Source organism: Carettochelys insculpta, chromosome 2 (assembly GCF_033958435.1).
Source record: "Carettochelys insculpta isolate YL-2023 chromosome 2, ASM3395843v1, whole genome shotgun sequence".
Classification (NCBI taxonomy): domain Eukaryota; kingdom Metazoa; phylum Chordata; order Testudines; family Carettochelyidae; genus Carettochelys; species Carettochelys insculpta.
In genome coordinates, this window is record NC_134138.1 from 50,485,990 (window position 1) to 50,509,946 (window position 23,957).

Genomic DNA, 23,957 nt, shown 5'->3' on the forward strand with positions numbered 1-23,957 from the left:
TGAGTGCGCCCATTGCCCTGCAGGTCGTGAAGGCCATCAACCAAGTGCTGGTGCAGCATCAACCACGTGCTGGTGTGGCAGCTGGTGCGCATCAGGGACCTGGACACAGTCGTTTAGAGCTTCACTGCACTGGGGTTCCCCCAGTGCTTCAGGGCGATCGACAGGATGCATATCCCCATAGGGCCCCGGACCACAGTGGCAGCCAATATGTCAGCTGCAAGGGGTACCACTCCATCATGCTCCAGGCAGTGCTGCACGCTCATGGGAGGTTCACAGACATTTATGTCAGCTGGCCGGGCAGGGCACATGATGCACGAATCCTGCAAAATTCCGCCCTGTTCCACAGGATGGAGGCTGGGACATTCGTGCCCCAGTGGGAGTGTGCCATCGGGGACATCATGATGCCTCTTTGCCCCATGGGTGACCCGGCCTACCCAGTCCAGCCCTGATTGATGCACCCATAAACAGACCACCCCACACCCTCTCAGGAGCTGTTTAATGCCCGGCTCACACAGGCCCGGTATCCCGTCGAGTGCCCCTTCAGCCATCTGAAGGCGCAGTTCAGGTGTCTCCTCACACCCCTCGATGTGGGGGTGGAGAACATCCCACAGGTCGTGGCCGCCTGCTGCACGCTGCACAACCTCATCAAGGCACGTGAAAGGACCCTGCCCCAGGGCTGGATGGTGGAGCTGGCCCCCCGACTACCAGCAGCCTGCTGAGGCCCCTGACAGGCAGCTCAACCGTGATGGGTTCCAGATCCTGGAGGCGCTTTGGGAGGCATTCAGCTAGGGGGACTACCACCTCCCGCACCCCTCCCCACAGCGCCCCCCACACACCCCCATGCGCACACCACACAGCACCCAACCCCCCCCACCCTCCCCCACAGTAGTCAGGGACACAGAGGGTGCTGAATGCTAACATATATTTAACCCTGAACCATTAACAACTGTGAGCAATGGAAATAGTAAATTGTGAATAATAAAAATAACAACCAAAACCTGATAGGGAGTGAACTATATACATGGGGGTAAGGGGGCAGGGGCACCTAAAACTGGACAGGAACTGAGGCAGGAATGTTGGGGGGCCCTAATCAAGGGATGGGGTGGAAGGCCACGAGCCTCGGCACCCGCGGGCGCCCCTCCCACCCCGGTGCGTGGTCCACTACAGGGTGCTGATGGGGCCAGAAGCACCGGCAGGTAGGGCCAGTCAACATCTGACCCAGCCTCAGTGGAGGGGCCAGAGGGGGGCAAGTTGTGGCTCGGGCAACACTCCACAGGGCCCACTGTGGCCACAAGCCATGCTGCGAGGTCCCTCAGTGCAGCACTGGGCAGGCCCGGGGGGCAGTAGGTCAATCAGGGCCTCCGGGTCATGGGCTGGGGGAAAAAGAGCAGATGAGGGGACAGTGGGGGTGCAGAGTGGGGGAAGCAGGAGGGAATGCAGGGGGGCATCTGGGGGGCAGCAGGGAGGGGCTCAGGGGGCAGTAGCGGGGGCCTTGAGGGACACTGGGGAGGTAGCAGGGAGGTAGCGGGGGGGCCTCAGGGGGCCTCCGGGGGGACTGGGGGGGCAGCTGGGGGGGCTGGGGGCTGGCCCGCTAGGACCCCACGCATGGTGTGGAGCATCCCCACCACCTCCCCCCACATACCCCGCCTTCACCGCAGCTCGGCCTCATCAAGGGCCAGCTGTCTTTCAGTGAGGGTGTTCTGTTGGTGGAGGGCTGCCACACAGGCCGCAACCTCCTTCTCGTGGCAGCTGCAGTGGGTCTGGCGCACTCGTGGCCACTGAGCAGTGGGGTCTGGTGCGGGCCCAGCTGGTGGGCTGCTGGGTCCTCTGGCCTGGCTGGGGCTCGCATGCCCCGGGCTCCTAGTCCAGCTGCCCCACCCCTCGGATGGCACCGCTGTTAAGAGAGAGAAGGTGGGGTAGAGGGGGAAGTCAGTGACACATCTGGGACCTGGGTGACATGGCCCCAGTCTCCCCAGCTGCTTACCCCCTCCACAGACCCATGGGATGGGCATGTGCCAGGGGAGGTCATCGTATGGGCTTGTGTGCACTCACTGCGGTGGCCACTGGGGCTTGATGCTGGAGCCGGGGCGCTATCCACAGTGGCCCACCCTGGCAATGGGCTTGTGGGCTGGCAGGGGGGGCTTGGCCATGGGGGGTTCCAGATGCAGCCATGGTGACTGGGGGGGGGGCCTCAGCATGCTCGGGGGGTGCTCCATGGGAGCAGGAGCTGGGTGCTGCCTGCAGGCATGGGTGCACCCTGGGCCTGACCATGGACGGGCTTTAGGGCTTTGGGGCCCGGGGCTGGGGCCCGGCTGTCCCCCTCCACCCACTGTGCTTTTCCACTGTGCACACTTACCTGAGGGGGCCTCATATATGTCGGGTTATGCCTGACTGGAGGGGACCTGGCTGCTAGCAGTGGAGGGCAGCGCAATGACGAGGGACCCGTCTGTGGACTCCCCGTCACATGGGACATCCACAGTGGCGGGTCCTTCGTCCTCCTCCTCCGGTGTGTCAGGGAGCTCAGGTGTGGCTGTCTCCACGGTGACGCAGGGTGGGGAGGCATCGCCTGCAGCCAGGAGGTCCCGAAGCTCCTGGTAGAAGGGGCAGCTGGCAGGGGCATGGCCGGTTCTGCGGGCTGTGTCCCGGGCCTGCATGTACCCCTGCTGCAGCTCCTTCACCTTGCACCTGACTTGCTCTGGTGTCCGGGAGGGGTGGCCACAGGCAGCCAGGCCTTGGGCGAGGTGGGCAGACACTGGGGCATTCCTCCAGTGCCCACTGGTATCCCGGAGGACCTCCTCATCGCACCAGAGCCCCAGGAGGTCCTGGAGCTCTGGCTCAGTCCAGGAGGAGGCCCTTCATTCTGGAGTCCAGTCGGGGTCCTGGCCGTCCTCGTCCAGGTTCCTAGGGCTCCCCTGGGCAGTGCGGGGTGCTGTCCAGCTAGCCAACCCTGTGGGTCGGGACTCACTGAGCACTGCGGGGCCTTGGGGGAGCTTGCTTGCTCAGTCTCAGCTTGCTGCCACAGGGTCTCCGGGTCCTTGCAACTTTAAAGGCTGCAAGGACCTGGGGACCATAGAGGCTCACTGGGGGTGTCTAGAGCGGCCCTGCTCTCTAGCAGGCTGCCGCCATGGAGGACTGCTTCTTTCAAAAGAAGCAGTCTGGGAACATCTACACATGCCTTCGCAGGTCCTCTTCCTGATTCTGAAGCGGAATACAGAATCTGGAAGAGGGGGCACCTTCTTCTGGAAGAAATCCAAAAGAGCATCTTGCATGTGTAGCACTGTTCTTCCGGAAGATCTTGGCTGTGTAGAAATGGCCACTGATTTTAGTTGTTTAGGCTCAGCTTTGTTACAATAGATTCACTGGGTTCAGAACTAGACAAAAAAGCAGGAAACAGATGGTAATAATACTATTGTATTACACTTATTCATGCTGAATGAATGAAGTCTCCAGCACCTCTTTAATTTAAAAAGGAGGACCCAACTGGCAGTGGAGGTAAGGCTTTCAACCAGAAAGGCTATTCCAGGGTAAAGAACTGCAAACAAAGAATGAACAATAGGTTCTGATACAATATATAAATGCTGTGGTGGCATGCTTTAGTTAACTCACTATCAGAAGATAAAATTATGTGCCATGGTTTCTTTTATAATGGAGCTCTCTGGCTCTCACCAGGCTGCGTGATAGACAGCACATGGCATGCTACACTGGCACCACTGCAGGTAGACAGCAAACGTAGATAGCTGTAGAAGAATGACCTGGGTGCAAAAAAGAAAAGCTGCTGAATCCTGACTCTTAGCCTGCTGACCTGAGAAGTACAACTGGCTGTGTCAGTTCAAAACTACTACCACATGCAGTGTCGCCAAAGAAACAAATTAGGGTCGTATTATTCAGAATTACAGTTAACTTCCCACATCTAGATATATGCATCTGAACATACGGCTATCCAGACGGGAAGGCCGTGCCATATCTTTTTTGGCTTCATGGCATGTAAGATAAAAATATTAACCTAGAAAAAGGAAAACAAGAAGACAGTATCTGAGGTTTACAACTGATCTTGTGACTTTTGCAAATACCTCACAATCCACTATTCTTGTGGCAAAATTGAATAAATCTTGCCTCAAGTCCTGTGCACACAAAGAACTTTCTTTCTGGGAATCTGATAAGCATGGAGATTGTCTACTTTGATTTCAAACATCTTTCCTTCGTTCAAATCTGGATGTCCTAATGAGACATCTAAATTACATGCCTAAGGCTCTCACTTAAGCACTAATAAGTTTATGTTTCAATATGGTAACACCAACTATTCCCAATCTGAATGAGAGCTGCACACATATATCCAAGGACGAAATTTGGCCCTTGGACACATGAAATGCCTACAAACAGATTGGACCAACAAAATTACATATGTTTTAAATGTCCACATTTGCAAATGGATGCCCCATCCCGCAATAGTCACATCTCCAAACCAGTGCAAAAACAAATGTAGTATGGGACAAAGGAGATTCAGGGGACAAGATAGTGCCCCTCAAATACTTAACAGGCTTCCATAAAAAGATGAAGAAAAGTTATTTTCTCTTGTCACAGAAAGCAGAGTTAGAGGTAATGGGTTCAAACTACTGCACAGCCGATTTAGATCAAATCCCAGGAAAAACTCCCTGTCTGTAAGAACAATAGGACAAGGGAACAGGCTGTTCAGAGAGGTTGTGGAGGTTCCTTCACCGGAGATTTTCAAAAGAAGGCTGGGCAGTAGCCACAACAAATCCTGCACCTTGGCAGAGGATTAGATTAGACGACACTTACTGTCCCTTCTCACCCTATGATTCTATAACATTTCATCATTAGGATGAAATTCCCCTCAGTGTAGAGGACAAATTCAAAGACCTCTACATCTTTCAAACTATATTTAAGCCCTTATAACAGGGGTCAAGAGTAGAATAGGAGTTAGTGTGGCTCTTCTGCACTGAGGTGAATTTCACTCCAAATACAAGCCTGCAATTTAAAAAACCCTTCCTCTTTGAGCAAGGCTGGAAACAAAGACCTATTATTCAATTTTGGATAATTAAAGCTATGAAGCTATGAAGTTATTTATTTTGATTTTAACATTAAAAATGATACATAGACAAGGTCTGAGCACCCTGTCTGTAATCAGAGTTACAATATCCACACAGCAGCACTATGATTAATATAGAAGTGAATTAACTTTTCCCGCTAGCAACTTTATATAATTTACTTTGGCTGGGCCAAATAAAAATGGAAAAACTCCAGAGAATAATCTCACACCCAAATCGTACTTTTCTCCCTTCCAAAGTGAACCCTATCAAAGCTATGTGTTGGCAGTACCCTGGAAAGATCATTAGATTTATGCTGAGCTGAACCAAGCTGGGAACCATTTAGAATCTGCACTGGTTAATAATTTGCTGTCTTCATTTTTTCATCAACATTTGTCTTGTTCCTCAGCAGAGCTGCTCCTTTATATCACAGAACATACAGGACTGTGATTTGAAAGCAAAAATTGTGGAACTTAGGTCCTGATGCTGACACAGTTAACTGCTGACTCTGGTTCTACGCTATGTGACCATAGATTGTTCTGACAACTGTGATACAGCTTCAACCTACCTGGGCTGGCACTCTCAGGGCCTGAGTGGTCCTAGACCAGGGATTTTGCTGGACCAGGGGAGGTCAATTCTGGTCTCCTGTTGGCCTCCAGCCCTGACTCCTGGGCTCCCCTCTCCACTGTCACCTGTGGCTTCCCAACCATCTCTCCATCCACCCCACCTCTTCCCCCACAGGCTCCCCGGCCGCTCGCTCCCAGCTCCAGCCACGCCTCCCCAGCTGCAGCTTCCCCAGGCCACAGCTTCCTGACAGGCCTCAGCTGCAGCTTCCCAGGGCCATGGATTTCCATACAGCCTCTGTGATGAGACGCTGCAAGACACTGCTCCCTGGCCTGGGCTGCCAGTTTCCCATCCCTGGCCACTGGTCCCAGGACGAGGGTCTCTCATTGATGCTCCTGACTTGGGCTCCCTGGCTGCTGTTGGCCCAACCTGCCACAAGACCAGCTGTGGATGCCCTGACCTGGGCTCCTGCTGCTGATCTAAGCTGGCCCCTCCACGGCACAGCCCCAGGACTCTCTGGTCCTGAAAGATCCATGGCCCAGTGTTACTGGATGACAGAATGATGGATTTGGGCGTTTCGACCTGTAATATTTTGTATTGTACCTAGGTCACTCTGCAGCAATCTGTTGTTTGTCATAAATCTACACTGAGGTTAATGTACATTGATTAAAATACATAAATTGGAACAGGAGAGCAAAATTAGTTTATATAATAATTTAAAGGAGCAATATTCATTTAATAATCAGATTTTTTAAAGTTTATTTTTCAATACATATTACTTTAGATATTTAAAACAAAACAACTTAAAATGTTGAATTAATTAGTCCTAGAATCAACTATGACTAATATTTGGCCTTTGAATTTTGCTGCACTTGAGAGCGAAAGTTTATAATTTATGTTTAGTGAGTTGTACTTATTCTTTTCCTATGTCATCACAGTCCTGCCTTAATGTTTTGAGTTTCAAACATTGCAGGAAAATGTTTGAATCCCAACATGCAATGATTTTTCATTCAAATAAAATATGGGAAACACTTTAATTCATATTAGATTTTGTAAGAGTTTCAGTTACATCCTCCATTTTAGATGAAAATTATTCAAGTGTCTCTGTAACTGATATGAGCAGAAACAGCATCAAGTGAAACAAGACTGTCAGGGAGTGCCCCTTTTACTAGAGAAAGCAGTAAAAAAGTAAGAGAATCCACTATAGCAGTTGGTGTGTGTTCTCCGATCTATAGCCTCCTTGCAATAACACAAGGTTTTATTTCTCATGGTCTATTCCATCAAAAATTCTCTCTCCCTTTGTTTTTGATATGGAAATGACCCAAAATTAGAAAGAGAGGACTTAAAAATGATTTCCATTTTTATCAGTTTCATTCTTGGTGGAATCTTCCAGCCAGCTCCGTTCATAACCTTTTCACTCTTGCTGAACATAGTGGTATTCCTTGGATGCACCGCCAGAGTTGCTCCATAAACCAGCCACACTACTTGAACCTCCACTCTCTGATGTTCTGTTGGAAGCCCAATGCCTTAGAATGACGTATCTGGTATGTGAGGTGACTCTGGACAGTCAAAGTTTAAAAAGTCAGAGTCATGCTTGAGGGAGGTGCAGGGGCATATAGACCACACCTAGCCACAGCCATGAAAGCATTATTAGGGTAATTGACTGTCTTCTCAGCTACAACTGTTTGGTGGCCTCACAACAGCTGTAAAGATAAAAACCCTTCAGGGCACAGGGCAGGGTATGGCTGCCAGAAAGGCTGAAGAGTTTCTGAGAATAGAGCCTTCAGCTGCAGATTGAAGCTGCAGGAACCTGGATCCCGCCCCCTCCCCGGCCCGCCCCTGGAGAGGAAGACCACACAATGAGACTCTGAAGAACAGCCTCCAAGAGAGGGATGGTAGCAAGCAAGATAGAGAAGCAGGATGGCAGTTAGAAAGACTGGCCTTAATCATTCATATAGGGTCCCTAGCCTGGAGTCCAGAGGACTTGGTAGACCTGGATTCTCCTTCCAAACAGAGCAAGGGGATTTTGATAAACCTTGAGCAATACTCAAACAGGCCAGGGACTTCAGCCCTTGATCGAGGGCAACTGGCCTCCAGATACTAGATTCTTTAGCATATTGAGAGGGGAGAAGACTGCTGATGACTCATCTAAATTCCTGAGGACAAAACAAAGAGCCAGACCAGACCAGACAGCAAAAAGTCCATTAAAGAAGGAAGGAAACTGAGGCAAACTTGCCATAGTCACGCAATGTCACCATGAGAGGGCACCAAAACAACCTCTGACATGAAGCCTCTGAATACTTCATTAGTTCACTAGAACTCATAACTTCACACCCCGGGACCTTCACTGAGAATCAATATGACTGTGAATCTCTGGAGTAGACATCTATCTATAGACATAGATATTAATATGCTACGTTCATAACTCTGGGCTCAGATTGTTACTCATTGTAAGACATGAGCAATTACTGATGTGTGCAGCAAACTGCATGGCTGCTAACATGCTCTTCTCTAAGTGGCATCTCTCGCTCTGATTCCAAGGAAGTGTATTTATTGTCATCTGCACATACTACAATTATGCAGCTCTAAGAAAATCCTTCCCCTAGCCCTACTCTCACACACTGGAACATAATGATTTCACCTGATTAACTGAAGTGACTCATTCTGCGTACATTTATGCCAAGGCTTAAAGAAAAAGCCTGCAAAACCTTGGCAACAGATCACCCTTTGAAACAGCACTGTTGGGGGTCTTGCATCAAAGGCCTAAAAAAACTAATGCTGGCACCATGCCTCCAAGATCTTGAACATGAGTGCAGGAATGTATGAAACCAGGTGTAGTTCCTTTTTAATGGCAATGTGAGGGATTCATTTGTTCTGCAGACAACCCAGCACTAGCAAAAATAACTTTATTTAAAAAAAAATAAATAAAATGAACCAGTCACAATAAGTCACTATTGATCCTGAAGAATTAAGTAGGGAGCTGGCATGGATGGAGAGACTGATTTAAATCAGATTTCAGTTGCATATTTTGCTCTTTCCAGCAGGCACATACATAAGAGGGAAAATAATGATGCATCAGGAGCCTTTTTCAGTTTGGTATGAATGCTTTAACTTGGCACAAGCAGCTGATCTGCAACCTTCCGTGACTTGAGAAGGTCACAGAAGAGTCAACAAATGTATAATGAATGCTTTAACTGGGCACAAGAAACTTATCTGCAACCTTCCATGGCATCAGAAGGTCACAGACGAAAAAATAAATGTATAATACAGCATGTAAATTCCAGGTGAAAATCTATTCTGTTGTCACCATACCAGGGAATGTTTCCCTACTCCCAATTCTGATTTACTTGGAAATTAATGCCCTCCAAATACTGAACGTAAATGCTGCCATCCAAGTGATTTGCCTCTTTTTAAGTGTTCATGCATGTAACAGTGTATCATGTAGGCAAACCCATTTCCTAAATAAATGACATTTCTCATGAATCCTGCCAAGTGTCATGATCTTGGCAGGATAAAGGCTAAAGCCAGAGATAAAGCACTGTTGGTTTTCTATTCATCTTCTGTTGTATTTTTTTAATTTATTTTTGAAAGCTATAAATATCATTGAATTTGCCAGTTATTGGAAGGAAGGTTTATTGACAGTAAAGGGTAATCAGGTGGCTCTCTTAGGAATGACAGACAATAGATCCTATTCTTGGCTTCACTGCAAAGCCACTTGTGTACCCTCACGTAAGTTGCTTAACCTTTCTGTGTTTCAGATTTCCCATCTATAAAGTGGGGATAGTATCTCACCACTTCACCACCTAACCATACTATTGTTAGACTGAATGGTTGCAAAAAGCTTTAGTATTGTAAGATGGAAATTGGAAAGTATTATTAAGTGGGAAAGTATTATTAAGCAGGAAAAAAGGAGTCTGTCATTTGTGATGGGTTGTGGTCCCAGAAGATTGCTTGGGATGTTCCCCGGTGTACTGATCATGCCTCTGACACCAACCTTCTTGCTCTCTTGGGCTCCCCACCACCCTATCCTGCTGTGCCAGATCCTCTTATCTCCCTCAGACAAGACACAGAGATTGTGCTACTGCCCACTTCCCTCCTCTACAAAGCAATGCAGAAACTGGTTTACTTCAGCTTAAAGAGGATGCAGTTCTAGGGCCCAGCACCAAGGAAACTAATGCCCAAACAGGACCAAAACTCCAAATATATCTTTCTGTGTGGAAAAGATTTGCACAGAGAGGGATCATCAGGTAAGCTTCCTATATCAATGAAAGGGAGATATGCACAGTTGCAGTGTTCCCCAGGTTATAATTATTTACACTGGGTTTTAATAAAAACAAAAGATTTTTATTAAGCAACATCAGTCGAATTTAAGTGGTTACAAGTGAAACCAGACAGATCAAAGAGCATTATCAAATTAAAATAAAAGCAAAACATATAATTGCAACTTCCCTAAGAGATTTTTGGCCTACATATTCTTACCCTAAAGAGCTGTTCTCATGTCAGGCAAAATCTTCAAACCAGAGCAATTCTTTTCTCTGATTTAGGTCAACAGCCTTTCAAAGTTCTTTTTTAGTTATTAGAGTGTGTCAGGGAGATTCCAAAGTAGGCTGAAGAGAAAAGAGCAGAAAGAGTCCCACTGCTTAAACAAATTTTCTCCCTGTGCATTCCTTCCTCACGGAAAAACACTGGATTCTAAAATGGAGCTGCATACCAGGTGGTAGGTCACATGTCTTTGTAGACCAACCGCTTTCCAGACTGACAGGACAAACAAAGCCATTTACAAGCCATCAAGTTGATTGTCCAGTTATCAGGGTCCCAGAGGCACAAATAATGGTGCTCATTAACACAGTTAAAAACTGTGAACAGATATTTCTGTAAATACATTTTAGAGTGTGTCTATCTGTCTGTGCTCTGTTTGTTCAAGAACTCTTCTTAAACTGTAAGAGACACAACAACAAAATTTAGTGTGCAGCTTCCTCTTGCCCTAACTTAAACCAAGGCCAGGGTTTGGTTGTGCTTGGAAAACGTGAAGTGCCTGAAATCCCATGGCTTTCCAGAACACTGAAAGGGAGGAGCACAGAGAGGAGAGACAACATACTTCAGACTCAACATTGAGGGCAGCAAGTGGAGGGAACAACAATACTGTGGAGTAACCACTGGGGGTAGCCGCAGCAGGAAAAGAGCAGCTGTATGGAAATGGGGCTCTCAACCGTGTCAGCCTTCTGAACAAGTCAGTGCCACTCTGCTTCAAGCAACCCCCTCCCCACATGTGCCCCCCCCCCAGCACTTGACCACAACACCTCATGGGGGAGCTCTGCTGCATTCCCCCACAATGACCCCATGCAATTTGCCAACCCTGGAGGCACTAAGGCTAGGAATCCTGTCCCTGCCCCTCAAAGTTCAGGCTGAGGCTCGGACAAGTGGCACAGCCCTAGCCCACCCTTGCTGCTCTTGCCAGGGCAGGGACAAGCAACAAAACCCTGGCCCCAACCTTGACCATGCAGTGCTTGACAGGACCGGGAAAAAGCATGTTAGTTCCAGCCCCGCTTCCTCAGTTCAGGAAAGAGACTCCCACCCGCAACAAGGAGCCCAGCTACAGCCTTGCCTTTACTTTACTTATGTGCCCAAGCAAAACCAGGTAAATCTGCAAGTGCTTCATATTTCTAACTTCACATACAACAATGTTATATGCACAAAAGTAAGATATTCAGATCCAGCAGATTATAACATTGAAAATGATAAGTCACAAGAGGTATTTTGTCCAAAGCATCTCTGAATCATGCATAAAGCACGGGGAGCAGGCCATCACAACGTACATGCTCAAGCAATAGTACCTCAAGATATAAGGGGAGTCAGCAGCTGATTATGGTTATCAGAACCTCAAGAAAGATATTTAGGTACATCTCCATTGCAATAAAAGACCCACAACATGGCCACAGCTGACCTTAGTGAGTGGACATTGGCTCCTGGGGTTCAGGTTTTGGTGCTTAAAAGAACAGTGTAGACTTTCAGGTTCAGGCTAGAGCCCATGGTCTAAAACCCATAAGAAAGGTGCATCATACCCCATACTCTAGCCCAAACTCAAATATCTACATTGACATTTTTGCCCTACAACATGAGCCAATTGGCCTCGGCTGTGAGATTCAATGCCACTGATTATTTTATTGCAGTGAAAGGTACAGCTCCAAGATCTAATTTATTTGGGAGGGAAAGGGGTGAACTCAGCCACATGACTACATGATTATCCAAGATTTAATAATATTGTCTCATTTGGTCCCTCTACATATCATCATCCAAGGTCAGGATGAAAATGGGAAGAGGTCAGGCCTGTTTTAGATCAGACCTTTACCACAAGCAGGAGCTCATTTAAATGCCAGTGTAGGCCAGGCATATTAGGAGTCTTTTACTAGACCTTAAACTTTTAAATTTAGAAATATCAGGAGCTATTGTTTATCCTGTGTGGTTTCTGAGATAATGAATACTTGAGCTATGCTCACACCTACCATGTTTAATGGGGTATTCCAATAGCCTCAACAGAAGTAAAAATAAAAAGTTGGTCAAGTCTCACCCTTTCTGAACTTATCATTTGTTGTGTGTGATAAAGGTAGCAGCAGAAGGCACACAAAGAGCCATGATTCCATCCTTTCTCCTGGATTTAACAATAGGATTAAGAATTAGGGTATTGATGATGACTGTTGTATCATGCGCAGGATTAAATTGCTCAAAGAGCATATTTCCCATTATCTCTGCAAACTTAACTTATTAAGTAGTATTCCACGAGCTTCTTGCTAACACCGTGACATTCCCCATAGCACAATCTGGACTGCTGAACAGCTGTGTCTCCTCAATTCTCCAACCCGGCGTGCTTTTGTCACTGCTTTGCTGCAAGTACAAACACTCCTGGCTTGCTCATGAATAACCTGTACCACGCAAAATCATTCCCAGCTGAATCAAAGGAGTGCTTCTAGCCAGCCACTTCTGAATTATATTATAAAGTGACATCAGTGAATTCCCAGTACCAGATTTGTCCCCAGAAATTTGTGTCTTCTACTGCCCAGCTCCTTCCTTCTGGACAAAACAGGCTTATGGAAAGTTGATCGTTTCACTGATAGAAAATTATATGCACAAACCCTGTATCTCAAGCAGAGGTTTCCGAGCACTTCAATCCAAACACACACTGGTTTAGATAAATCAATAAAACAAATGTATGAACTACAGAAAGATAGATGCTAAGTGATTACGGCTACGTCTACACGTGCACGCTACATCAAAATAGCTTATTTCGATGTAGCGACATCGAAATAGTCTATTTCGATGAATAACGTCTGCACGTCCTCCAGGGCTGGCAACGTCGACGTTCAACTTCAACGTTGGGCAGCACCACATCGAAATAGGCGCTGCGAGGGAACGTCTACATGCCAAAGTAGCACACATCAAAATAAGGGTGCCAGGAACAGCTGCAGACAGGGTCACAGGGCGGACTCAACAACAAGCCGCTCCCTTAAAGGGCCCCTCCCAGACACAGTTGCACTAAACAACACAAGATCCACAGAGCCGACAACTGGTTGCAGACCCTGTGCATGCAGCATGGATCCCCAGCTGCCGCAGCAGCAGCCAGAAGCCCTGGGCTAAGGGCTGCTGCACACGATGACCATAGAGCCCCGCAGGGGCTGGAGAGAGAGCGTCTCTCAATCCCTCAGCTGATGGCCGCCATGGCGGACCCCACTATTTCGATGTTGCGGGATGTAGATCGTCTACACGTGCCCTACTTCGACGTTCAACTTCGAAGTAGGGCACTATTCCCATCCCCTCATGGGGTTAGCGACTCCAACGTCTCGCCACCTAACGTCGATTTCAACTTCGAAATAGGGCCCAACACATGTAGCCATGACGGGCACTATTTCGAAGTTGGCGCCGCTACTTCGAAGTAGCGTGCACGTGTAGACGCGACCTACAAGTAACAAAGCAGAAAAGTCAGAATTGGTTGCAATGAAACAAAAGGACAAAATGGACACTAATACTTAACATGACAAATAGTTTCAGGGGGTAGGTGTGCTAGTCTGTATCTGAAAAATCTGAAAAATCTGAAGAAGTGGGTCTTACCCATGAAAACTCATTATCTTATAAATAAATGTGTTAGTCTTTAAGGTGCTACAGGCCTTCTTGGTTTTTTGTTAACGTAAAATGCTACGTTGGTTTCTCTAACCACCTGCTCATAGCAGTTTAGCTAGCTTCCTTAAGCCAGGACCACTCTTTAGTCTATAAGGTGCCACAAGACATCTTCTTGTTTTTGAAGCTAAAAACTAATACAGCTACCTCTCTGATACTTGTCACCGTGCAAGGCACTACATTTAGCTGCAATGAGTGGAAATCCATCAACCTCATGAAAAAGTTTGCACAGATACAGACAGACATCAGCTTCCTCTCCAAATGCAAACAGAATGACATCATACCAAAAGGACTGAAGGTGAAAAACCCACTGAAATCAACATACTACACAGATTACAGTGAGAGATTGTGCCGCCCACTCTAAGAAACTGAGGAACCACCTAATCAGCGTCCTTTACAACAAACAGGGCAACATCAAAAGAGAGCTCTCGTATCTGGAGACCCTCTAAAATGAGCAATCCTCCACACAAACCTCCACATGGCTGGACTTTACTAGAACAAGACAGGAGATTTACAACACACATTTCTCTTCTCTACAGAAGAAAAAGGACTGTAAACTATCTAAACTCCTATGTTCCACATGGGGCTACAATAGTGGTACCCCTAACTCACCCAGCAATATTATCAATCTATCCAACTACACACTCAGCCAGGCAAAAGAATCTGCCCTTCCTCGAGGACTCTCTTTCTGCCCCACCACCCCCACAAACTTGATACAGTTCTGTGGTGATCTGAAAGCCTTCTTTCACCATCTACAACTCAAGGAATACTTCCAGCATGACACTAAACAGTGCACTGACCCACAGGTACCCTCCCACCTACGGTACAAGAAAAAGAACTCCTCATGGACTCCCCCTGATGCTCAAAATGACAAACTGGACCTATACATAGAATGCTTCCGCCGGCGTGCACAGGCAGAAATTGTGGAAAAGCGGCATCACTTACCCCATAACCTCAGCCGTGCACAATGCAACACCATCAAGAGCCTCAGAAACAACTCTGACATTGTCATCCAAGAGGCCGACAAGGGAGGTGCTGTTGTCATCATGAATAGGACAGACTACCAAAAGGAGGCTGCTAGGCAACTCTCCAATACCACATTCTACAGGCCTCTGTCCAAGGATCCCACTGAGGAATACACAAAGAAACTACAGCATCTGCTCAAGACCTTTCCGAAAAGAACACAGGAACAGATTTACACAGACGCACCCCTTGAACCCAAACCAGGTTTATTCTACCTGCTACCCAAGATCCATAAACCTGGAAATCCCGGACACCCCATCATCCCAGGCATTGGCACCCTTACCAAAGGATTGTCTGGATATGTGGACTCTCTACTTAGACCCTATGCTACCAGCACCCCCAGCTTTCTTCAAGATACCACCGACTTCCTCAGGAAACTACAATCCATTGGTGACCTTCCTGAAAACACCATCCTGGCCACCATGGATGTAGAGGTCCTTTACACCAGTGTCCCACATGAAGATGGACTCCAAGCTGTGAGGAACATTATTCCTGATGAGACTGAGGCACAAATGGTGGCAGAGCTTTGTGGCTTTGTCCTCAACCACAACTATTTCAGATTTGAGGACAAATTATACCTTCAAATCAGTGGCACTGTCATGGGCACCCGCATGGCCCCACAGTATGGCAACATTTTTATGGCTGACCTGGAACAACGCATTCTCAGTTCTCGTCCCCTAGCGCTCCTCCTCTACCTGCACTACATTGATGACATCTTCATCATCTGGACCCGTGGGAAGAAGACTCTTGAAGAGTTCCACTGTGATTTCAACAGTTTCCACCCCATCATCAACCTTAGCCTGGACCAGTCCACACAAGAAATTCACTTCCTGGACACTACTGTGCACGTAAGCAACAGTCACATAAATACCACCCTATACTGAAAACCCACGGACCGCTATGCTTATCTACACGCCTCCAGCTTCCATCCAGGGCATACTACACGATCCAGTGTTTACAGCCAGGCACTAAGGTACAACCATATTTGCTCTGATCCATCAGACAGAGACAAACATCTACAAGACCTTTACCAAGCTTTCCTCAAACTACAGTACCCACCGAAGGAAGTGAGGAAACAGATTGATAGAGCCAGACAGGTACCCAGAAGTCACCTGCTACAAGACAGGCCTCGCAAGGCAAACAAGAGGACACCACTGATCACATATAGCTCCCCCACCTAAGGCCTCTCCCATGCATCATCAGTGATCTGCAACCCATCCCGAACAATGATCTTTCACCCTCACAGACCTTGGGAGGCAGGCCTGTCCTTGCCTACAGACAGCCTGCCAACCTTGAACAGATCCTCACCAGCCACTACAAATCACAAACCAGTGACTCTCGGCCTGGAACCAGCCCCCGCAACAGTCCTCACTGCCAACTCTGCTCACATATCTACAGCAGTGACACCATCACAGGACCTAACACCAACTATACCATCAGGGGCTCCTTTACCTGCACATCTACTAATATAATATATGCCATCATGTGCCAGCAATGCCCCACTGCAATTTACATTGGCCAAACTGGACAGTCTCTCCGTAAAAGAATAAATGGACATACATCAGACATCAGGAACAGTAATGTACAGAAGCCTGTGGGAGAACACTTCAATCTCCCTGGACACTCAATGACAGATTTAAGGGTGACAATTCTGAAACAAAAAATTTTTAAAAAACAAATGGAGAGAGAAATCTCTGAGCTGTAATTTATTTGCAAATTTGACTCCATTAACCATGGATTAAACAGATACTGGGAGTGGCTCACAGCTTATAAAGGCAGCTTCTCTGCTCTGGGTGCTAATAGTTCCCCATTGGACTCTGACAAAGGCTCACATCCCCTTGTCTGATCTGACTTGTTTTTCCCTCTTTTGATACACACTGTTGATACTGGGCCATTTCCACCTTGCTGAATAGACCTTGTCAGCTCTGGCCCTCCCTCTGACTGGGACCCCACTCTTTAAATGCCCCTCTGAAACCACCCCCCCACCACTCATGCATCTGATGAAGCGGGTCTTGCCCACGAAGCTTATGCTCCAAAATATCTGTTAGTCTATAAGGTGCCACAAGACTTCTTGTTGTTCTCGAAGCTACAGACTAACATGGCTACCTTTCTGGTACTCTTCCAGCTCAGTGGTACATCCTTTGTCTTTCAAATGTTGTTTATGTCATGAGTAGAGAGGAGCGGGAAAAAGTGATTTGGGGCTTCTGTTCCTCATTTTTCATAGAATCATAGAGTACTAAAACTGGAAGAAACCACAAGAAGTTATCAAATCCAGTCCACAGCACTTGTGGCAGGACCAAGCACCAAAGAGATTATCCCTGACAGGTGTTTGAAGATTTTTAAGAGTGGGTTAGATAATTATGGAGATTCCATAACCTCCCTTTGCAATTTATTCCAATGCTTAACTCTGGAAATTAGGAAGATTTTACTAATGTCCAAATTAAACCTCTCTTGCTTCAATTTATGCCCATTGCTTCTTGCCGTATCATCAAATCTGAGGAGAATTTTTTATCTTTTCTTCTGCTTTGAGAAGCTGCAGTTCACGTAAGTCTCTTTACATGGGAACCCACAGCTGTTGCTTTGCCAAAATTTAACGTTCTTGCAGAATGGCAGATTAATCAGGGGACAGTCCATTAGATTATACTCACACCTGACTGAGAAACTGGTATGTGCCTGTATTTCTAAACTTGGAATATGTCTCAGTAGAATTTTACATACAATGTTGCCACTTGTGTTTTACTGGTACAATAGTATGCAGAAGATTATGAGTGTTCAAATGACACCTCACAAGGCATAGTCTGTACACAATTTGTCACAATCTTGTAAAAAGGATGAACATGAGGGTATAGACTGTCATAAACATCAAGCAGGGAACTGTAGTCCTCAAGAACTAAATCAGCACCTGAGTTTAAAAAGGCAGCTTTATAGGTGAGACGTGTAACAGACTCCCAAGTGTGGCAGGGGAGGAGAGTACAAAAGGTGAGAGGTAATACAGGCTAATTGGTTACAATAATATTCAAAAAGAAAATTCTGCAGTCCTGTTCTGTTGACAGTTTCAGATATGTGCACTCTCAGCAGTCAGTGGATGAGACATTGGCAGGGAAGTATGATCTATGTTGTACATTGGGGTCAAGAAACTTTTTAAGGAAGAGTGCTGAAATTTGACCTTTTGACCTCGAGATACAGTCTGAATGTCAGTGATACTTTTCAAAGTCACTAGTAGTCCTATTTACAACAGCTTGATTAATAAATAAATGAAGATGCAGAGCTTTACCATTTAGGTGGTGGTTCGTAGCATTAGCTGGTCTTTTGTTAATCTACAGGCGGCTGGCTTTGAGCAAGCTCCTGGCTGCATGCAGGAGGAGGCCCAGAGCTGAGTTTCCGCCTAACTCACCAATGAAAATCAGCTCGACAAACAGAAGCAACCGTCTGGGGCTCAGTGTTTTCGGGGAAGCACACTTCAGCGGGGCGTGGCATCCCAGACAGCATGGGGAGTTAGCAGGGGGCCTGACACCAGCAGCAGCAAATGACTTAGCCCCAGACCACCACCCTTTTCTCTGACCCGACCCAGTCTACTTCTTCCTCCAAATTCCTGTCCCTACCCTGTCTCTTCCCACCCATTCTCCACCCTGCCCCACTTCCTCCTGCCCATGCTACAACCCAGCTCTACACCCATTCCCACTCTTCCCCCAAATCCCTATCACCACCTCTTTCCAGCTTCCATCCCCTCCCTCAAACGACACTGGCAGCCAGCCAGGCTTGGTGGAGTGGGGCAGGCTGGGGATGTTTACTCACTACTGCTGGCATCTGTCCCTCTCACCCGAACCTCCTAGTCTGCCCTGGACTATATGTCCCCCACAAAGCACAAGATCCCCCTCCCCTGGTCCATACTATGGACGGGATGGTTCTGAACATATGAACCCAAATACTGGTGGAACTGGGCCCATATTTCTGAATACTTGTGGAACATGGGCACCACCAGCACATATCACATGCTGCCTATGGCCGCGTCTACACGTGCACGCTCCTTCGAAGTAGTAACGCTAACTTCGAAATAGCGCCCGTCACAGCTACACGTGTTGGGCGCTATTTCAAAGTTGAAATCGACGTTGGGCGGCGAGATGTCGAAGTCGCTAACCCCATGAGGGGATGGGAATAGCGCCCTACTTCGAAGTTGAACGTTGAAGTAGGGCACGTGTAGACGATCCACGTCCCGCAACATCGAAATAGCGGGGTCCGCCATGGCGGCCATCAGCTGAGGAGTTGAGAGACGCTCTCTCTCCAGCCCCTGCGGGGCTCTATGGTCATCGTGTGCAGCAGCCCTTAGCCCAGGGCTTCTGGCTGCTGCTGCGGCAGCTGGGGATCCATGCTGCATGCACAGGGTCTGCAACCAGTTGTCGGCTCTGTGGATCTTGTGTTGTTTAGTGCAACTGTGTCTGGGAGGGGCCCTTTAAGGGAGCGGCTTGCTGTTGAGTCCGCCCTGTGACCCTGTCTGCAGCTGTGCCTGGCACCCTTATTTCGATGTGTGCTACTTTGGCGTGTAGACGTTCCCCCGCAGCGCCTACTTTGATGTGGTGCTGCCCAACGTCAAAGTTGAACGTCGACGTTGCCAGCCCTGGAGGACGTGTAGACGTTATTCATCGAAATAGACTATTTCGATGTAGCGTGCACGTGTAGACGTAGCCTATGTGAGCTAAAATGCTGGTGGAACATGACTGGGAATGTTCTGAACTGATTTCAACATTATTTGAAGGAAGAAGCTTAGATGATAAATTCTTTGCAGAGAGCACACATTCTCTTCAGGATGGGTGTTGATTATGGTGATCTTTATTCTGCATGTTGCCCGTTAAAGATCTCTGAGGTTAAGACTACACTGTTTTTTCTATTTCGGGATACAAATGTATCCCAAAACAGAAACCATGCGGCCAAACGCCAGTGTTTCTTTCCCTCGAGGGTTATCAGGAAGCTCGAAATAAGCACTTTATTCAAACCCCAGCGCAGTGCAGCCTGCACCAGGTTTGAAACAAGGTAGCTTGGAATAACTTACACAGTTTTCACCCTGCAAATTGCATAAGTTATTTTGAGCTAGGATGACAGTGTAGCGCTAGCCTGAGAGGGAGCAGACGGAATAACACTATTAGACATAAACAACAAGTCCTGTGGCACCTTATAAACTAACATATTTTGGAGCATAAGTTTTCCTGGGCAATGACCCGCTTCGTCAGAACCCACCATCTGAATAAGCTGGTTCATCTGAGCACCCAAAAAACGAGATACTCGAAATATCACCGGACAGTTTGAAATTTAGATTGTAGTTTTTAAAATCCTACCTAAAATAAAAATCAACACATACACAGAGGACTTGAAAGACGACTGCAGTATGGACTGAAGAGCCAGCTGTGTTTTTTGTTGTTGTTCTTGTTTTGGGGAGGAATGTCTTTTTGCTTCTAGACTTCTATTAATAGCACAGGGATGGAAAATTTACTCTCTTTACAATGGCCTCTATCAGAGCACACTAAATACACTATCTGCAGCTGATAATTGTTCTCCCGCTTTACTTGTTCCTAAGTTTTTACTTTTGCATAAAGCAGACAGCAGAAACTATTCGGACAGCATTGTAATTCAATAGCCATTTGTGCTATTGAATTACAACTGTGTCCAAATGGCTTCAAAATACTGTAGAAAGAATAACTCTGAGCATTATCTTTGTGATTTGAGCTGTAACACATGATGCAAGGACAATGGTTTCCCTTCTTATTCTTCTTCTACCCAACAAAGAGATAACGGCCAGGTGGCCCAACACTTTGTTCAGAGAGAGCAGCCAGGTGGTCCAGCTATGCTGCCAACAGAGTGGATTGCTCTTTCAACATGCTTTAGCTTATGGCCTCAGTCAGTCAACAGAAGTTTTGTCGGAAAATCTCTTCCAACAGAATCTTCTGTCGACAGCTGCTTCTAGTGTAGCCGTAGCCTCAAAGTCTACAAAATTTGTACTCTCTGCTTCCTGCTATACAACAAACTGGATTGTTCCTTATTTTTTCTGCCTGTTCTTACTCTCTGATTAACATTAGAATACGGTCTCAAGATCAGAGAGCAGATGCAATGCTATGAGAAAACTGAGTGCAAACAGTCTGGAAACATATTTCACATACACATGTTCAAAACAGTTTCAGTAAAATGGACTAATTTGGCATAAAAAAATAAAGACAATTCATTCTCAGATTTCTTTTGTGGGCTGTTTTCTTCTGGGAGGACTGAGTTTAAGGGCTTTTTGTTTGCTGGTTTTAAACAACAACAGAATGAATTCAAAGCTGTATCACATTTTTTCTAGATTACCTAACAAATGTGATAGAATAATATGTAAAAGAACCATTTTTCCAGAACCACCTGAGCTTTTTAAAGTTTTATTTTTAAGTTTAATAATTTTGGAGAGCTAGATTCAATTAAGATAACACTGGACAAAACTCCTTCTCATGTATAATTATCTCTAATTTGATTTTTTTTGCAATTTAACATATTGTTATTAACAGCATTTTAAGTACAACTGTTATGTAAGCCTATACTAGTGAAATTAGATACTTACAGTATCGTATTAAGGTTCTTAAAGTTAAATCATGCCAATGCAGATGTTCCTAATTACCCCAAAAGCACAAATACTTACACAAAATAGTTGGTTACAGCTACAGAATAATTGAATTAAATGACAGTTAAGTCTAGCCATTTTGTGAAACTGTAAAGAAATAATATCATCAACATTTTGCATCACAGACATAGCTGGTGTCCATTTTCAGCAGTGAAGAAATTAACATGGCATTTGCCAGAGATGGGTATAAAGTGTTGCCTAAGTCGGGCACAATGATGTTAGGTAGACTGAAGATTTAATTTCTCTGGGCTCCTTCACTAGTTTGTACTTCTCACCTGTCATCATCACCAGATAAATGCTGATTGGCATTACTTACCTATGGCTGTCAAAATAGACTCCAGCTCCACCCCTAATTTATGTTAGCGCTGGAAAGGGAGATGCAATAGGTAATGTGATACAGCACATCTCATTAAACCAACATACAAGCTGAAATACACAGGTCTCCATGCATACAGGATCCTGTCTACAAACGATAGCTTTGGCAGAGAACCTTTTTTACATATGGTATACTTCGTTAGTTGTTTCCTGCAATTCTCCAGGCTCCCCCAGGTAATCGTACAATACTGATGCTCACTTGTAAAACAAAACAACATCTCTTGAAACACAAAAGATATTTTTGTAGCACTTTGTTTTCTGATTTGAAAGTGTGAAGTGGTGACCGGTTACACCACTATTCATCCCTGTGTCACCGCTCTCCCGTACTCTGCAGTACTTCTTGTGTTACTGCCAAAGTGACTTGTACAGAGTAACATTAAACCTCTGTTTGCAGACTCGGTCAGAAACAAGGAAAGATGTTCCTTTACAAAGTAAAAAAAGTGAGGAGTGTAAAAAACTTCTCTTCTCTATGGCCCATTAGATTGTGTTTAATTAAAGCATACAGTTTGAATCCACCCTTCATCATAACACTAAGAAGCAAGAAATAAAAACTTTACTGAAAAGTGAGTTGTTTGCTTTAAGCTATTTAAGATGTGAAAATCAGACATAACACTGTACCTTGAGGCACCTGTTGAATTGCCAGCATCACACCAGAGACTGTATCAGGGATCAAGTTCTCCTTCAAACTGTAGCTAGGTGCCCACTTCAGAATAGGCAGCCTGCTTACACACCACAGTTTGACATCTTCACAGCGAAGAGCATGGATCTTCCTCCACACCGCACTTTTCTTTTTCCTTTTTGCCCCTGCCATGCTTTACCTCCTCCAAAGGTTTTCCTTCTTAACAAATTACCACTGCAGAGTTACCCTGGTCCGCGCTAGTCTTCAGTTCTTCTCCAGAGAGTTTTCAGTTTCAAAGCTATAGGAAGAGATGCACAGAGGCACTTAGATTCTGCAGCTGTTGTCTTATTATATTCAATACACTTGCTAAGTATCTTTGCTTTTAACCATGTCAGCAGCCATCTGAAAGGAAAAGACCAGTCATATTGAACACAACATTTTCTTCTCTTTTCAGAAATTTGGGCTACTTGTCAGTTAGTTTATTCTCTTCACTGTAAATTTCCCTCTTATATTCACTGTAGTGATTGTGCTTTTGGCTTCAAGCCAGTGGTAAAATGAGGTAGTGCTGGGCGTATGTTCAGTGTGGGTTGGATTATGCTAATATAACCAGGAAGCGTCCAGCCAGACAAATCTCTCCTTGACAACCACACAGAAAACAGCTTTATGCTCTCTTGTGAGGCAAATGCACACAAAACTCCTCTCGGCATTCAGAGGCACGTATTCACCATCCATTAAGCACTAACTACCTTTAAGTTCCCCAACATGTTATGTGAGTTTTGCAGGATTCATGCTTTGCGTTTGCTTCTACACAATACATTAACCAAAGCAATCATTCAGAGAGAGAAGTTTAAGCATTAAGCTACTGGTCACAGTAAACCGGTGCTGAAAAGAAACACAGAGTTCTCACCCAGTGAAGGGTCAGACTAAACCTGTGACAGGCATATAACAAAATTCACACAGCACTGGGGAAGACTTGAAACTATCATTTCCAGCTGCCCAGTGACAATCACACTCGTGTCTAAAGCTCCTTTTTACAGCTATTTGTTCTGCTATCTTCTGTTGCTGCTCCTGACAGTTTATTTGACAAATATACTCTCTACGGAGACAGTACATAAAATACCTTCTTATCTTACAATAAATTCATACCCCTGGGTTCAGCTGCACAGATACCACAGTGATGAGCAAGATGGCAGTAGAAGTGTCCAGACATTGTGTGTTACAGGGGATCCACTGGAGCAGGGCAATAATGGAATTTCTACTTAAAAAGTACAGTCTGCCATTAAAATAGTGCAAAGCTGAGATACATTAGACTAAGAAACAATGCAATAGCTAAGTCTAGGAGCACACTATGAGGCCTGCTCTTTCGATCTTAATTCTGGAGTCTCTAGCATTCCAGAGATGACCACTCACATATATTTTCCACATCTTTTTAGACAGCCCTTTCAAACTAAGGTGAACAAAAAGCAGTGTTGTCGATTCTTGTGATTTCATGGTGAGATTCACAATATTTAGTGTTTTTCTG

General features: G+C 45.9%; 1 protein-coding gene across 2 annotated transcripts in view; it reads right to left on the reverse strand.

The window, feature by feature from the left end:
- SLC26A7 (solute carrier family 26 member 7) overlaps positions 1-22,944 on the reverse strand; it is a 147,810-nt gene extending 124,866 nt beyond the window's left edge. For both annotated transcript variants that reach the window (XM_074986957.1, XM_074986956.1), the window contains exon 1: positions 22,435-22,944. In XM_074986957.1, the coding sequence (XP_074843058.1) occupies positions 22,435-22,627 (193 nt within the window). In that variant the 5' untranslated portion in view covers positions 22,628-22,944. The remainder of the gene's footprint in view (positions 1-22,434) is intronic.
- Between the last annotated feature and the right edge of the window lie 1,013 nt (positions 22,945-23,957).